Source organism: Scardinius erythrophthalmus, assembly GCF_964197995.2.
Source record: "Scardinius erythrophthalmus genome assembly, chromosome: 15".
Taxonomy (NCBI): Eukaryota; Metazoa; Chordata; class Actinopteri; order Cypriniformes; family Leuciscidae; genus Scardinius; species Scardinius erythrophthalmus.
In genome coordinates, this window is record NC_138235.1 from 1,726,533 (window position 1) to 1,743,263 (window position 16,731).

The window sequence follows — 16,731 nt, forward strand, 5'->3', positions numbered from 1 at the left end:
GGACTTGGATGTGATCTTATAAGCTTGAAAAGGTTGGTGACCACTGCATAACGCAAACCCAGTCAAACGTTTGACTGCAGTATCTTCTATTCTATGCGCCTTATAATCCGGTGCGCCCTAAATACAAAAACAGTTATAAAATAGGCCATTCATTGAAGGTGCGCCTCTGCTTATAGTGCGGAAAATACACGATGCCCTTGTGCTGCGCAGATCACCAATGTACCAGCAGGCTCTGTATCCACCAGCTGGATACTGTCTTTTGGGAGATGGTGGATACCCTTGCCTGCAGCATCCTATTGCAATCATGACCCCATACCGCCTGCCTGTCGCAAGTAAGAACACTTTATCTCACACACACACACACACACACACACACACACACACACACACACACGATAAACCAAATTGTTACTGTCATGAATTTGCAATACACCACACATTTTCTACATGATTTTTGATTAACAGGCCAAGTTGAAGCCAGTTACAACAGGCATCATGCACAAGCACGGAACATCATCGAGCGCACCTTTGGGATGTTAAAAACTCGCTGGCGTGCAATTTTCTTGCGGGCCCTGGAGATCAGGCCACTGTTCGCCCCAAAGGTGATTGGTGCCTGTTGTATCCTCCACAACATCTGTGTGATGGGAGGTGATCTCTTGGAGGAGGAGGAAGCGGAGGAGGAGGAGAGCCAAGGACAAGACAGCGAGGATGGTGAGAATGCAGCCGTGGGTGAGAGGGACCTATCAGGGAACCATCTCCGAGGACGTCTGGCTGCTCAGCTTTCTTCTCCTGAGGAACTGCCTGTGTGTCTAACTGAACATGACTACATCTAGACAGTAAACCTTTCCAGATGTTGTCATGTTCATTAAAAGAGGAACATAAACAGTTAAAACATTAACTATGACATTAATTAGAAAGATAGATATGAATAAATGTGCAAGTAGATGGATATAAAGATAAATAAATTTTTACGTTTTCTTAATGTTGGTATGTTCTCCATGAGATTTAACTGCATGATTGTAAATAATTGTTTACAACTATAGACATTGGATTTTATATTATTTTATATTATTGTGTTTTTGTTGTAAATATAAAGAATACACTGTTGCTACAACAATGATTTGCCAGGGTTGAATTTTTTTTTTTTTATTCAAATCATTTATATGTAATCATTCAGCATTAAATAAAACGTTAAATTAGAATTTATTAACAAGTTTTTCAAACAGAGACAGGTATGTCTCTGCTCTGGCTGTTGCTGCCCTCTCTCTCTCCTCTTCTCTCGCCACTGCTTCTCTCTCCCTCTCCTCTTCCCTCTCTGCCTGTTCTTTTAGAAACTCAAGAAGAGTCTGGCTGTCCCGTCGCCTCTTTCTTGACTGCTGGCTGCTCCTGGCTTCCACAGAAGGGGTAGAAGCTGGTGTGCTGACTGAGCCACCTGTAGTGGCAGTCAGGTTTGATGCAACAACTAAGGGCAGAGTGATTGAGTGCTGCCCCTGGAGTGCAGCATCCATTGCAGTGTACCACTGCCAGGTGGCAGCAGTCACACTACCGGCCTCTACCCCTTTTCCTGTGGGTGGGTCCCTAAGCTCCTGAAATAAAGCAAAATGCTGTCATGTTCTCACCTCACGTTGTTCCACACTTTTAGACATTTTTTATTTTTTGCTCTACACAAAGGAAGATATTCTTAAAGAATATTTGTAACCTAACAGTTTGAGGCACCAAAAAATTACACAAGTCAGTGGTGCCCCAGAACTGTTAGGTTACAAATATTCTTCGTTTGTGTATAGCAATAAATGAATAAATAAATAAATAGTGTATACAGGTGTGAAACAACTTAAAACAACTTCAATTTGTGGGTGAATGACAGAATGTTCATTTTGGGGTGAACTATTCTTTTTACAGTCTCAGAGTAAACAATGTAGCAGCTAAACAGAGTAAACTACATTTTACAAGAAAAATGTAAGGGCCAATGCATCTATGTTAGGTTTCATATATAACCGGAAAGTCTTAACACACATCTTGGTAAGTCTCTTTCAGTAACAGAAAGTAGAGAAACAGGCAGATTACCTTGTATTTGTCTTTTAGGTTGCTCCATTTTTTTTTTGGCCTGTTTGGCAGTTATGGCCAAACCAGACGTGGAAACAAAATGACTATAGGCAAAACAAAACCATAAAGATTGACATGATTCCACTTCAATAACGTATTAATTTTTATGGATGAAGACTGTGCAAATCTAGCTCCAAACCTTCAGACATACAGGGAATTATACAAGCACTCAAAATCAATACTCACTCCCATCCACTTTTGGAGGAATTGCGCCTCCCGGTGAAAAGGCTTTCGTTCGCCGCCCGCCACTCTATCAAAGCCCGAGTTTCCTCAGCAGTCCCTTGATAAAAAAATAATGCTTAATTTAAGTTAATGAAAAATAATACAATTCTAAAATAATTTGTTAGAAAATTGAAATAAAGACAAGCAAACTATTTGGTTAAAACGACAAGAGCACTGTAGAATAAGGTTTGCGTTTGATAAGGCGAGTTAGGAAACTTTTCCCTCAGGCAAAACAATTGCCCATTAACGTTAGATATACCCAAAGCGCAATAGATCAAAAAATGTTTATCCACTACAGAAACAACACAGGCAGCACCATATTTTACATAACGTTATACTTTTTAGGAGGACTTGCCGAGGGTTACTTAGTTACACCAGCGCTGGATTGCCTGGATTTTTCAACTCGTAACAGTTAATGAAATCGTCTGAGCAAATTTTCAAATAGTTGCTAACCTTAAAATTCGACAGTAGCTTTTAAGTTTAAACAACATTCAGGCATCAAAACTCTTAGAACTACATTTCGTGATACAACAACAATAGTATTTTGAAATGTATTACTTACAGTTGTGAGTTTTCTCCTCCGCCATTGATGCGAACTTGGTTCGAACTGAATTCTGGGTTATGGGCCCGTATCAAGTCTGCACAAGTCACCTCTCGATGCATCCTCGGTAAAAGGGGCGGATCAAGAACACATCCGGGGATTTGAACTGGACTTGGCTAGATGTGAACTTTGAATTGGAACAGTACTAGGGCAGCGACTGATGACGTTTCACAAGTCCACTAGAACACAAGTACAGACAAGTACGCATATTGAGAAACGGCTATAGTGCTGGAGTGCGCGTAACCCGCAGCGCCTCCTGTGGGCTTGGAGTGTACGTGATGTACTGAGAGAAATAATTATTACTTTGAGACATCTGGTGTAGTTTAGTGCAGTTTTTATGGGTACCAGGAAGCACATGATGGGATACAAGGAAATTAAACGGCAAACAAGATGGCTAAGGAAGCACTCGAGTGGGTAATATCTAGAAGTAAGCAGGGCAGAAGGAAAGTCTTTGATTCAACAAGCTTGTGGGAGTAAATGGCAGAAATACTGGGACATCTAATACAAAGTAACATAAAACTAGGTAAAATTACTCATAGTATAAATTATTATTATTATTGCCTTTATTGTCATTGCATATAACAACGAAATTTCAATTGCACTTCCGCTGGTGGTGACACATAAAAAAACTATACATAGGCTACATATAAAAAAAAAAAAACACACAAAAAAAAACACATAGTCGTTAAAGTGCAGTGCAATCCAAATGGTCATGAGTTCAGGTGCTTTATAGCATTTGGATACAAACTATTCAAAAGTCTAGAAGTACGACCCTTGAAAGATCTGTAACGCCTTCCAGATGGCAACAGAGTGAAGAGGGTGTGACCTGGGTGGGAACAGTCCTGAATCATGAGCTGTGCCCGCTGCAGGCCTCTGGTGTGAGATATGTCCGCGAGTGAGGGGAGCTGTATGTGAATTATGTTTTGTGCTGATTTCCTAACTCTGTCCAGCGCCTTTTGGTCAGCAGTGGTGCAGCTACGAAACCACACCAGAATGTCGTGTGAGATGATACTTTGGACAGAACTGTTGTAAAAGGATGAAAGCAACTTCTGGGAGAGGTTAATTTTGTTAAGTGACCTGAGAAAGTACAGCCGCTGCTGATCCTTCTTCACAAGGGCTGTAGTGTTGGTTGCCCAGGTGATGTCCTGTGAGATGTATGTCCCCAGGAATTTGAAGTCCTTAACCCTCTCCACAGTGTCTCCCTTGATGTAGCCCGGGGCAAGGTCAGTCCTTTTCCTACAGAAGTCTATCACCACCTCTTTAGTCTTAGAGGTGTTGAGAGACAGGTTGTTAGTGGAGCACCAGATGGAGAGTTTTTGGATTTCATCCCTGTAGGCGGACTCATCCTTATTATGGATAAGTCCAACCACAGTGGTGTCATCCGCAAACTTAATAAAACTATTGCTTTCATGAGCTGGGATACAGTCGTGAGTATTTAAGATGGCGAGTAAGGGACTCAACACACAACCCTGGGGGGCCCCTGTGCTGAGTGTGAGAACAGAGGAAAGTTGGGAGCCCAGACGAACTGGGAACGGTTTGTGAGGAAGTCATGGATCCATCTGCAGATGTTTGTGCTGATGCTCAGTCCGAGTAGCTTGGACACCAGTCTTTCAGGGATGATGCAATTGAATGCAGAGCTAAAATCCACAAACAACAGTCTTGCATGCCAGGATGTTCAAGGTGGGTCAGCACACAGTGCAGGGCTGTGTTGATGGCATCCGCGGTTGACCTGTTTGCTGTATAGGCAAACTGGTAATGGTCCAGTGTGGAGGGGAGGGAAGCTTTTATGTGATTTAGCAGCAGTCTTTCAAAACACTTCATTACAGTGGAAGTGAGGGCCATTAAAGCTACTCACAGCTGATTTTTTCGGGATTTGCACAATAATGGCAGTTTTGAGGCCCTCGGGGATGGAACAGGTAGACAGAGAGATGTTGAAGATGGAATACCTCAGCCAGCTGGTCGGCACAGTCCCTCAACACTCTCCCAGGGATCCCCTTTGGGCCCGGCAGCCTTCCTGGGGTTCATGCCAAGAAAAGCCCCCTGACCTCCTCTGCGCTCAAAGAGAATGTCAGGGCATCTGTGGGCAAGAGTGTTATTGGTGTGGCCGATGTTGACTCAGTCCTGGTCCCATTCATCTCAAAGCGCGCAAAGAAATAGTTGAGCTCCTCGGCCAAATTGCTGCTGGTATTTGGGCTTGGGTCTTTTGATCCCTTAAAGTTTGTGAGGTGTTGGATTTCCTGCCAAACGCGCCGGGGATCCCTCTCATTAAAGTGCCCCTCGATCTTCCTCCTGTAGGCCGCTTTTGTTTCGTTGATGCCTGTCTTTAATTTGGATCTGGCGGTGCTGTATAATTCCATGTCCCCGGCCCTAAAGGCTTTATCACGTTTTTTCAGCAGCAGCTTGACCAGGGAGGGTCATCCATGGTTTGTTGTTTTGATAGCATTTGACCTGTCTCTCGACAGTGACGTTGTCAATGCAGGTCTTAATGTAGTGCAGAACAGTGCAGGTGTAATCCTCAAGACTCTGCTGTGAGAAAAGTGCCCAGTCAGTGTGCTCAAAACAGTCTTGCAGTTGTGGAATCGCAGTAGCAGGCCACAGTTTTGTTAGCTTCACTGTGTGCACAGATCTCTTAAACACAGGTCTATACGCTGGTGTGAGAAAGAGGGTCAGGTGGTCAGACTGCCCTAAATGGGGATGAGCGGAGACCTAGTATGCCCCTCTGATGTTACTGTAAACATGGGCCAGAGTTTTATCACCTCTGGTTGAACATGTTACATGCTGGTAAAATTTGGAAAGGACAGTACGCAGGTTGGCATGATTAAAGTCTCCTGCCACAATAAAGATCCCATCTGGGTGGGTGGACTGGAGTTTATTCACACTAGTTTGCAAGATGTCCACAGCTACACTAGCATTAGCACTGGGTGGAATATAAACAGATGTGACAAAAACAACCGTGAACTCACGCGGCAGGTAGAAGGGTTGGCATCTCAGTGTGACAAACTCCAGGTCTGGTGAGCAGTGTCTTTCAGTCACTGTGGCATCGGTGCTCCAGCTGTTATTAGAGTAGATGCAGAGCCACCCTCCTTTGCTCTTTCTGGAGTTGCTGGTTCTGTCAGCCCGGTGTGCTGTACGGCCCGCTAGCATGATAGCTTCGTCCGGAATCCCAGAGTGCAGCCACGTCTCTGTGATCACTACCAGTGAGCAGTCTTTTGCATCTGTTTGCCTCGATGATCATCGCCAGCTCATCCATCTTGTTACATAGCGATCTGGCATTGGACACAAGAAGGCTGGGTAGCGCGGGCCTGTGTGGTGCCCTCTTTAGCCGGACCCTAATCCCTGCTCTGCAGCCGCGCTTCTGTCGTCGGTCTCTGCGCCGCCTCCTGCGTCTGCCTCCTGGAGTAATAATCCACTGGCTCCCCGCTGATCGTGTGATCTCCGATGGTAGATGTTCAAAGCTGTAAGTCTTGCTTAGAGCTAATTCAACATACAGTGTCCCAATCTTTAAAAGTTCCTGTCTATTATATGTCCGGGTGTTCATAGACACGGGAATAAACAAGACAAACAAACACAACCACATAGGGAAGAGCAAAGCCACTGCAGTCGCCTGCGCCGCCATCTTACGTATATTAGGATTGAATAGGATTGAATTTACTATATTTACCAGATTAAGAATCGGTCACACTTATCTTAATGCAACTCCATATCATGGGCAAACACAAATCTGGTTTATGTAATGTATGTTAGGAAATGGAAACTGCTGAACATGTTTTTATTAGTTTAAAATGAAGGGGAAAGAATTGATCTTATAATATATGCAAGCCTTGGGTATTACAAAATTCACCTTATACAATATTTTAAAGACAGGATTCGGATCTGGTAGAATAATTACAGCTTTAATGACATTCTTAAGAAATAGTGGCCTGAAAAACAGAATATAGGAAGTCTTCCTTGTGTTACATCTTCTTCACACTCCTCACAGTAGGTGGCGGTATGCACCTTTCCAGTTGGTTTGCAACCCGCCATTAGATCCACAGAAGAAGAAGAAGGGTTGGAGTGCGCGTGACCCGCAGCGTGAATGTCTGGTCTCTCAACACATGGGCTGTGTCTGAAATCGCCCTCATATACTCTTACCCAGATCTCAGTCACGATCCTGCTCCTGCCCCTGCCCCTGAGTCTGCACCGGAGTCGCTCCAGCCCCAGATCTCAGTCACGATCCTGCTCTTGCCCCTGAGTCTGCACCGGAGTCGCTCCAGCCCCAGATCTCAGTCACGATCCTGCTCCTGCTCCTGAGTCTGCACCGGAGTCGCTCTAGCCCCAGATCTCAGTCACGATCGTGCTCCTGCCCCTGAGTCTGCACCGGAGTCGCTCTAGCCCCAGATCTCAGTCATGATCCTGCTCCTGCTCCTGAGTCTGCACCGGAGTCGCTCCAGCCCCAGATCTCAGTCACGATCCTGCTCCTGCCCCTGAGTCTGCACCAGAGTCGCTCCAGCCCCAGATCTCAGTCACGATCGTGCTCCTGCCCTTGAGTCTGCACCAGAGTCGCTCTAGCCCCAGATCTCAGTCACGATCCTGCTCCTGCCCCTGAGTCTGCACCAGAGTCGCTCTAGCCCCAGATCTCAGTCACGATCGTGCTCCTGCCCTTGAGTCTGCACCAGAGTCGCTCTAGCCCCAGATCTCAGTCACGATCCTGCTCCTGCCCCTGAGTCTGCACCAGAGTCGCTCCAGCCCCAGATCTCAGTCACGATCCTGCTCCTGCCCCTGAGTCTGCACCGGAGTCGCTCTAGCCGCAGATCTCAGTCACGATCCTGCTCCTGCCCTTGAGTCTGCACCGGAGTCGCTCTAGCCCCAGATCTCAGTCACAATCCTGCTCCTGCCCCTGAGTCTGCACCAGTGTCGCTCCAGCCCCAGATCTCAGCCACGATCCTGCTCCTGCTCTTGAGTCTGCACCAGAGTCGCTCTAGCCCCAGATCTCAGTCACGATCATGCTCCTGCCCTTGAGTCTGCACTGGAGTCGCTCTAGCCCCAGATCTCAGTCACGATCCTACTCCTGCCCCTGAGTCTGCACCAGTGTCGCTCCAGCCCCAGATCTCAGCCACGATCCTGCTCCTGCTCCTGAGTCTGCACCAGAGTCGCTCTAGCCCCAGATCTCAGTCACGATCATGCTCCTGCCCTTGAGTCTGCACCGGAGTCGCTCTAGCCCCAGATCTCAGTCACGATCCTACTCCTGCCCCTGAGTCTGCACCAGTGTCGCTCCAGCCCCAGATCTCAGTCACGATCCTGCTCCTGCTCCTGCCCCTGAGTCTGCACCGGAGTCGCTCTAGCCCCAGATCTCAGTCACGATCCTGCTCCTGCCCCTGAGTCTACACCGGAGTCGCTCCAGCCCAGATCTCAGTCACGATCCTGCTCCTGCCCCTGAGTCTGCACCGGAGTCGCTCTAGCCCCAGATCTCAGTCACGATCCTGCTCCTGCCCCTGAGTCTGCACCGGAGTCGCTCTAGCCGCAGATCTCAGTCACGATCGTGCTCCTGCCCTTGAGTCTGCACCGGAGTCGCTCCAGCCCCAGATCTCAGTCACAATCCTGCTCCTGCACCAGTGTCGCTCCAGCCCCAGATCTCAGCCACGATCTTGCTCCTGCTCCTGAGTCTGCACCAGAGTCGCTCTAGCCCCAGATCTCAGTCACGATCCTACTCCTGCCCCTGAGTCTGCACCAGTGTCGCTCCAGCCCCAGATCTCAGTCACGATCCTGCTCCTTCTCCTGCCCCTGAGTCTGCACTGGAGTCGCTCTAGCCCCAGATCTCAGTCACGATCCTGCTCCTGCCCCTGAGTCTGCACCGGAGTCGCTCTAGCCGCAGATCTCAGTCACAATCGTGCTCCTGCCCTTGAGTCTGCACCGGAGTCGCTCTAGCCCCAGATCTCAGTCACAATCCTGCTCCTGCCCCTGAGTCTGCACCAGTGTCGCTCCAGCCCCAGATCTCAGCCACAATCCTGCTCCTGCTCCTGAGTCTGCACCAGAGTCGCTCTAGCCCCAGATCTCAGTCACGATCCGGCTCCTGCCCCTGAGTCTGCACCGGAGTCGCTCTAGCCCCAGATCTCAGTCACGATCCTGCTCCTGCCCCTGAGTCTGCACCGGAGTCGCTCCAGCCCCAGATCTCAGCCACGATCCTGCTCCTGCCCCTGAGTCTGCACCGGAGTCGCTCTAGCCCCAGATCTCAGTCACGATCCTGCTCCTGCCCCTGAGTCTGCACCGGAGTCGCTCTAGCCGCAGATCTCAGTCACGATCGTGCTCCTGCCCTTGAGTCTGCACCAGTGTCGCTCCAGCCCCAGATCTCAGTCACGATCCTGCTCCTTCTCCTGCCCCTGAGTCTGCACCGGAGTCGCTCTAGCCCCAGATCTCAGTCACGATCCTGCTCCTGCCCCTGAGTCTGCACCGGAGTCGCTCTAGCCGCAGATCTCAGTCACGATCGTGCTCCTGCCCTTGAGTCTGCACCGGAGTCGCTCTAGCCCCAGATCTCAGTCACAATCCTGCTCCTGCCCCTGAGTCTGCACCAGTGTCGCTCCAGCCCCAGATCTCAGCCACGATCCTGCTCCTGCTCCTGAGTCTGCACCAGAGTCGCTCTAGCCCCAGATCTCAGTCACGATCCGGCTCCTGCCCCTGAGTCTGCACCGGAGTCGCTCTAGCCCCAGATCTCAGTCACGATCCTGCTCCTGCCCCTGAGTCTGCACCGGAGTCGCTCCAGCCCCAGATCTCAGCCACGATCCTGCTCCTGCCCCTGAGTCTGCACCGGAGTCGCTCTAGCCCCAGATCTCAGTCACGATCCTGCTCCTGCCCCTGAGTCTGCACCGGAGTCGCTCTAGCCGCAGATCTCAGTCACGATCGTGCTCCTGCCCTTGAGTCTGCACCAGTGTCGCTCCAGCCCCAGATCTCAGTCACGATCCTGCTCCTTCTCCTGCCCCTGAGTCTGCACCGGAGTCGCTCTAGCCCCAGATCTCAGTCACGATCCTGCTCCTGCCCCTGAGTCTGCACCGGAGTCGCTCTAGCCGCAGATCTCAGTCACGATCGTGCTCCTGCCCTTGAGTCTGCACCGGAGTCGCTCTAGCCCCAGATCTCAGTCACAATCCTGCTCCTGCCCCTGAGTCTGCACCAGTGTCGCTCCAGCCCCAGATCTCAGCCACGATCCTGCTCCTGCTCCTGAGTCTGCACCAGAGTCGCTCTAGCCCCAGATCTCAGTCACGATCCGGCTCCTGCCCCTGAGTCTGCACCGGAGTCGCTCTAGCCCCAGATCTCAGTCACAATCCTGCTCCTGCCCCTGAGTCTGCACCAGTGTCGCTCCAGCCCCAGATCTCAGCCACGATCCTGCTCCTGCTCCTGAGTCTGCACCAGAGTCGCTCTAGCCCCAGATCTCAGTCACGATCCGGCTCCTGCCCCTGAGTCTGCACCGGAGTCGCTCTAGCCCCAGATCTCAGTCACAATCCGGCTCCTGCTAGGAGTCACTCAAACCCCAGAACTAAGCCTAGAGAAGGAAACACTGTCCTTGATGGCTACAGCCATCTTGTGTGTGTGGGCGGCACACAACCCCATAACTCCCCCCAATAAAATTGTTATATGTCCCAGGCCACAGTAGCTGAGCCAAGCTCCCGTGTCAAGACCATGGAGGCCGATCCTGGCTCCCTGCGCTAACGGCCTCTCCTTGGGTCCTGTATTGTCGGTGTCGCCCTGGAGGCTTTCTAGTCTGCCGGCGCCACCCTGGTTTCACACAAATTAGTGTGTCCGAATTCACAGTACTCATACAAGATTAGGCAAAAAGTACAGAATGACCTACTTCTTCCGGAGAGGTTCTAAAGAGGGCATATGATGAACACTTTACTATCCCATGAGGCCACAGGAGAGGATTCATGAATGGCAGTGAAGCGACGCAACTAACGCTGGTAGGTCACATGATAATGACAACGTGGCCAATGTAGTACATCCAGATTACATTAATACTGTATAGAACATACCTTTTTAGCAGCCGTGAAGTAATTACTTATTCAAATTAAAGCTACAAGCAGCATTTATCAGGGTTCAAGCATTTAAGGCCTTTAAGCACACATGCGAAAAAAGATATTAAGCTTTTTTTAGCAAGCATGTAACCACTAACATCATAGATGGAAAAGACCACTTACAGCCAAAACAGGCAATGTACCATAGGAAATATATGGTTTTTAAAGCTATTGAACAGTTATGACGCCCCCTATGGTACGATCTCCATAAAAGCATGCTTGTTTAGAATCACATGTCACATGTGCTCACCTATTTTATTTATAGGCTTTTGAGTATGTTGTGCCACCCCCATTTTCTAAATTACCCTGTTATAGCTATCCAAAGGCTAAAGTTAAACTTTTTTGATAATTATTGATCTAGAGAGTCCAGAGAATTGTACTGCACTGGTTTGGTTCCGTCCAGGCAAAAAACCTAGGACTAGTTCGCAAAAGTAGATTTTAACATAATTACGAATATTTAATGAACGATTTGATTGACAGCAGTGGTTCTTGAGGCAAAGTTGTTCAGTATGAGAAGATCTATCAAATGATATGCATATTGTGTGAATGTGTGAAACACCACGTGATTACAGAGCCGTAAAACTCGTTTGCGCTAACTAGTGGCCGATTTCTTTAAAAATTCTTACAGACCTCTAGGGCCATGAGTCGAACATGCCCACATAGTTTGGTTCCGATCGTCCTCCGTTAACCTTGTCTAATAGCTGCTCAAACTTCATTGGCCAATGGAGGCCATGTTTTTCAAGATACACCAATGTCCTCATAGACTATCATGGCACCTTGGACCAAGACCCTGCATACCAATTTTCAAGTCAATCAAACTAATCATCAGGTGGTTATAGCCCTTTTCAAGTTTTTTTCATGCTATAGCGTCACCTAGTGTTTAATTGTAACACTAAAAAGAAAAATAAATATTTTTCTGTGACCAAAGATTGTGCCCATACACGTGTAGCAAGTTTGGTGAAAATATCTGTTAGTGTCTATTTTAGTATCTTTTACTATTTTAGTAAAAGTGGCTCTGCCCACAGGGTACGTTTTAGCGCCCCTTAGCGACCGTGAATAGAAATTCCAACTTTTTTTTGATAATTATTGATATTCAGACTCCAGAGAACATTTCTGCACTAGTTTGAAAGCACTAGGGCGAAAAACCCTAGGACTAGTTCGCAAAATTAGAATTTAAATCTAAATTTCGCCAGATGAATAAATCAGAGGCATTTTGTCCGTCTTGAGCCAACGATTCCAACAATATAAAACACTTGAACCTACATCTGACGGTTTAGGAGTTATGAGCTATTTCATACTTTTGACCTCTGTAGCGCCCCCGTCAGGCTGAGCGGGGCAAGCCTTGGTGACGTTGTGAGTACCAGCCCTCAAAGTTTCTAGTCTCTACGACTACGACTCTGTTTAATTTTCCAAGGATCAGCATTCTCCCCTTTTAGGCGCTACACGATAAACCCTATTGAACCCCTAAATAAGTCCCTTCTCAAGAGAGCATTCACTTATGGCTTGCATGGACATAAACAATTGAGGAAGAAAACGGATGCGTATCATTATATTGGATCCATGCATTCATCTTAAAGTGACAGCAGCCTAGCCTGGCTCCGCCCTTCGTACTTCCGCTCAATTTCATTTTACTTCAGTACTACGTCTGGGACTGCTGTATATTCTTAGGTTTCCAGAAATCTATTTTTTGTAGGACCAATCAGCGAACAGAGGGAGTGGCTGAGAACGATGACGTTGATGTAGTGCGTCAGTTTGAGTTGGAGTAATGGCAGATGTGAGAAAAGCTATTCGGTCCGTTGTTGCAAAACTGCCGAATATACAGAAGTTAAAGCCGGAGCAAGAACAATGTTTGCTAAGTTTTGTTGGTGGCCATGATGTTGTGGCCCTCCTCCCCACGGGGTTCGGGAAAAGTTTGATTTTCCAGCTCACTCCGCTAGCACTAGAAGTGCCAGAATTCCATAACTACTAGAACTGCCGCAAGCGGTCATTTTGATCGCTATTAAAAACTCTATCTTTAATGATAAATCCCCAATTGAGAGATTAATGCATTTATTGTATTACGATGTCTTTTAAAAACAAAACACCAAACTGTACATTTAAACAAGTTTAATTATAATTTAGAAATAAATAATATTCGTAGATGCCCTGAACAAAATGACGAAGGGTATAGCCTATGTTTTCATGTTCGATCGCGCCCGCCGACACACACACACACACACACACACACACACACCATATTCCAGCATTGCAGCCTGTTCATTATAGCCATAATAAAATATAATAAAATAGTCAACCTAACATATAAAAATTCCACTGTTTCTCAGTAGCCTACTACAATTCGTACCATTTTATGCGTGTGAAGAGGATGATTTTTTCCGTCGATATTGGAACGTGAGTGAAGTTCAAAGCCTATGATAAAGAATAGTTTAGCATCCAAATACATCGCAAATGTTGAAACATTTTGATTCTAATTAGAGAGTTACCTGAGCCTAACGCCGCTTACTTTCACTTTCGCTTATAAAGCATTTCATTTTGGCTTTAGTTATTCTTTCATTCTTTCATTTACAAACGGTTTGGTTTCTTACAAACGTCATTACCGTGGCTATAATTCTTTCATATGGAAGTCCATTTGTATAATTTTTCATATGTATGCAGTTTCATAGCTACATCTCTGACGTTTATAACAAACCAACCCGTTTGAAAATCAGTAGAAAATTGAGCAAGTTATGGTTATTTAAAAGTACATGCACCATGTTACGAGTGAGCGAGCACCCTGTCGTAAGATGGCCGCCGTGTGCGGACGTCGACCTCCATTGGCCAGCAGCGCGGACGAGACATCTAGCCTTTATATGATATCTATGGTCCTTAGTGTCAAATATACATTTGGAATTTGTAAATGTTTCCGGCCGGTTTCGGCGCATGACATACGTCACGACCACACGTTAGCGATTGGCTATGGCAGATCCTGAGTGACTCTGGGCAGATCCAATAGTTTTGAACTTTAACAGAGAACCCGCCTACAAGGAAGTAAACGTTTCTCAATGGAGAGATTCCAGACTCTCTGTACAAATGAAATGTACGAGAGTCTGGTAGAACCGGGCTAACAGCAGCCTGCTACTCCTGCTGCTTTCTGTATTATTGATGTGAATCAAACAAAAGACAGAGAGAAAATCACTTTTGTAGCTTTAACAAAGATTAATTATATTTAATTTATACAGTGAGAACTATGCAGTTAAACTCGCCAGAAAAACAAAGCACTGTTTATTTATTTTGTGTCTTTCTCTTGTATTTGTCTATGCTGGTTGGTTTGTAGGGAAGGACTACACGCGTGCGCACATATATTCAAACGCGCATACCAATAGACTGAACTCGTAATGCGCATATGCACTCCATCAGTGTTCTCACGGGTTCGCGTTTGTAAAGTTTGCGTAGAGAGAACTTAAGAGTTTTCTAACGGTGTTGTGTTAGCGGCCGCTAAGTTAATAACTAATGATTGTTGCGACGGAAGTGAATCAATCAAAACTAACTTTAGCTGGACAATAACTTTATTCTAGAGCTGCTGTAAAGCCTAAACACTTTACTCTAATTTCCTATTATCACTGTAAAGCTGCTAACATTGTAAAGCTGATAACTTTTAACATTGTTAAAAGCGCTGTATGAATGAAGATGACTTGACATGCTTGTCATTTGTTCATTATTTTCTATGCAGATTCACTCCCCTAAAAAAATCACTCAATCATTTTACAGTGATTAATTCTTTACAAATAGAGCAATTATGTTTTCTTATTGCAACATATATCACAGAAAAACAAAATGTTGCAATGTTAGTTTTTTCCCCAATATTGTGCAGCCCTAGTGGGAAGATCGGGATATTCTTTGAATTTTTATTTAAATTTCTTTAAATCTGCAATAACTTGCATCTTAATAATAAAGTATAAAGTGATAGTATTCAAAGTTAATTTGAAGATCTTTAATGTGGAGTTGTTTTTAAGGTTAATGTCTAACACAATTGACATCAGATATCAGCAGAAACTCATCAAAAATGACACCAAGGTTCCTCGCCTGGGTGTTGACATTAGTGGCTAGGGGGTAAGATGTACAGAAAGCTGTTTGGCTAACTTTGGGGGACCACAAATCACCACTTCAGATTTTGACTCATTGAGCTGCAAAACATTAGCAGCCAGCCATGCCCTTATTTCGTCCAAACACTCAAACAGAGTTGTAATGTTGGAGTCGTCATTACATCTCATGGGCACATATAGCTGGATATCATCAGCATACCAATGATAAGACACATTATATTTTTGGCAGATTAATCCCAGCATATATAGGGAAAATAAAACAGGACCAAGAGATGAGGAACCACTGAGGAAATAGGCTGAGAAGATTCCAAGCTCCACTGCAAAACATCTTACATAGAAATAAGAGGAGACCCACTTAAAAGTAAGCCCCCTAATCCCAGCCCGCTCCCTCAAGCGGTCTCGGAGGACCCCGTGATCCACAGTGTCAAAAGCGGCGCTGAGGTCAAGCAGCAGTAAAACCGCACAGTTCCCAGAGTCTACAGACAGCAACAGATCATTTGTCACTTGAGAAGGGCAGTTTCAGTGTTGTGTTGAGACCTAAAACCGGTCTAAAAAATATATATAAAAAAACTGTTTTCGTTTAAAAAGCTGAGAGTTGATTAAGAACAACCTTCTTTAATAACTTGGGCAGTTTAGAAATTGGTCGCTAATTATTTAATGCTGACGGGTCTAAACTTGTTTATTTCAAAAGAGGCCGCACCAAAGCATGCTTAAAACAAGATGGGACCACACCTTCTACGAGGCTCTGATTCACGATAGACATGATCGTAGACCCCACCTCATCCCAGACCTGAATTAACAAACGTGGTGGGATAATGCAAGCGAACAATAAGATGGCTTAAGATGTTGAATAACTTCTAGCAGATTAGATAGTGGAACAGGCTCAAACATTCATCACAACTGAGCAGTGGTGAGCATAAGCATACGATGAGGGACGCCTCGTATCATTCACAATAATGTTTTCTTTATTCTGCACTCTCTCTTTATACATACTTTCTATACTTATTAACTTAATTCCCAACAGTTTGCTTGTCATTGTTGCTAGTTTTTTTTTTTTTTTTTTTTTGAGTTCTTCTGAGCCTCTGAAGGATTCAGGATTCAATACTTTATTGCCATACAACTCGGTGCAAGTTGTTAGGGATTAGCTTCAGTGTGCTCATAACAGGACATCAACAAGATACAACCAAAGACATAGAGCAAATATATACACAACCGGTATCCCGCACGGGATGACACTTGACACAGGCAGATAAAACTAAAGGGAACACACCGCTCATGTACCTGGATGACAGTCCAGGAGGCTATAGTTGCCTGAGGCCTCCAGGTGCTGTAGAATGGGATGGAGACGTAAGGATACAGCGTCCTCAACAGACCTGTTTGCCCTGAGCCTGACCACACTGGACAGATGTTTACATAATGAAGCATTTACATGCCAGCAACTCAGACACAAAGTCATAATAAATCTATTTTTAAAAGAACTAGAACAGGAATTAGTATATAAAATAAATGATAATGGAGAGAAGATGTCCTGAACAAGACATGTGACTTAGCAAAATTTACACAATTCCGTAGTCAAATATTATTGAACTGCAGCATGACCTGAAGATCTGAGGCCAACACCAGAAAAAAAACAGTTCAATTATTTAAAATGCTTCTAACTTTAATTACTTGCGGCCCGTATACT

The 16,731-nt window shown here is 45.9% G+C and overlaps 1 protein-coding gene across 1 annotated transcript; it reads left to right on the plus strand.

The window, feature by feature from the left end:
* Nucleotides 1-1,198, plus strand: LOC308703059 (putative nuclease HARBI1). Its single transcript, XM_081386327.1, has 2 exons — nucleotides 1-332; nucleotides 466-1,198. Exons 1-2 carry the CDS (start codon nucleotides 218-220, stop codon nucleotides 831-833), a joined length of 483 nt encoding a protein of 160 aa, XP_081242453.1. The 5' UTR covers nucleotides 1-217; the 3' UTR covers nucleotides 834-1,198.
* Nucleotides 1,199-16,731: the final 15,533 nt, after the last annotated feature.

Excerpts from the sequence above, each read along its gene's own strand:
- LOC308703059 (XM_081386327.1), top strand. The coding sequence starts at position 218 with ATGTACCAGCAGGCTCTGTATCCACCAGCTGGATACTGTCTTTTGGGA. Across the intron at positions 333-465 it reads ATACCGCCTGCCTGTCGCAA|GCCAAGTTGAAGCCAGTTAC; the intron begins GTAAGAACACTT and ends TTTGATTAACAG.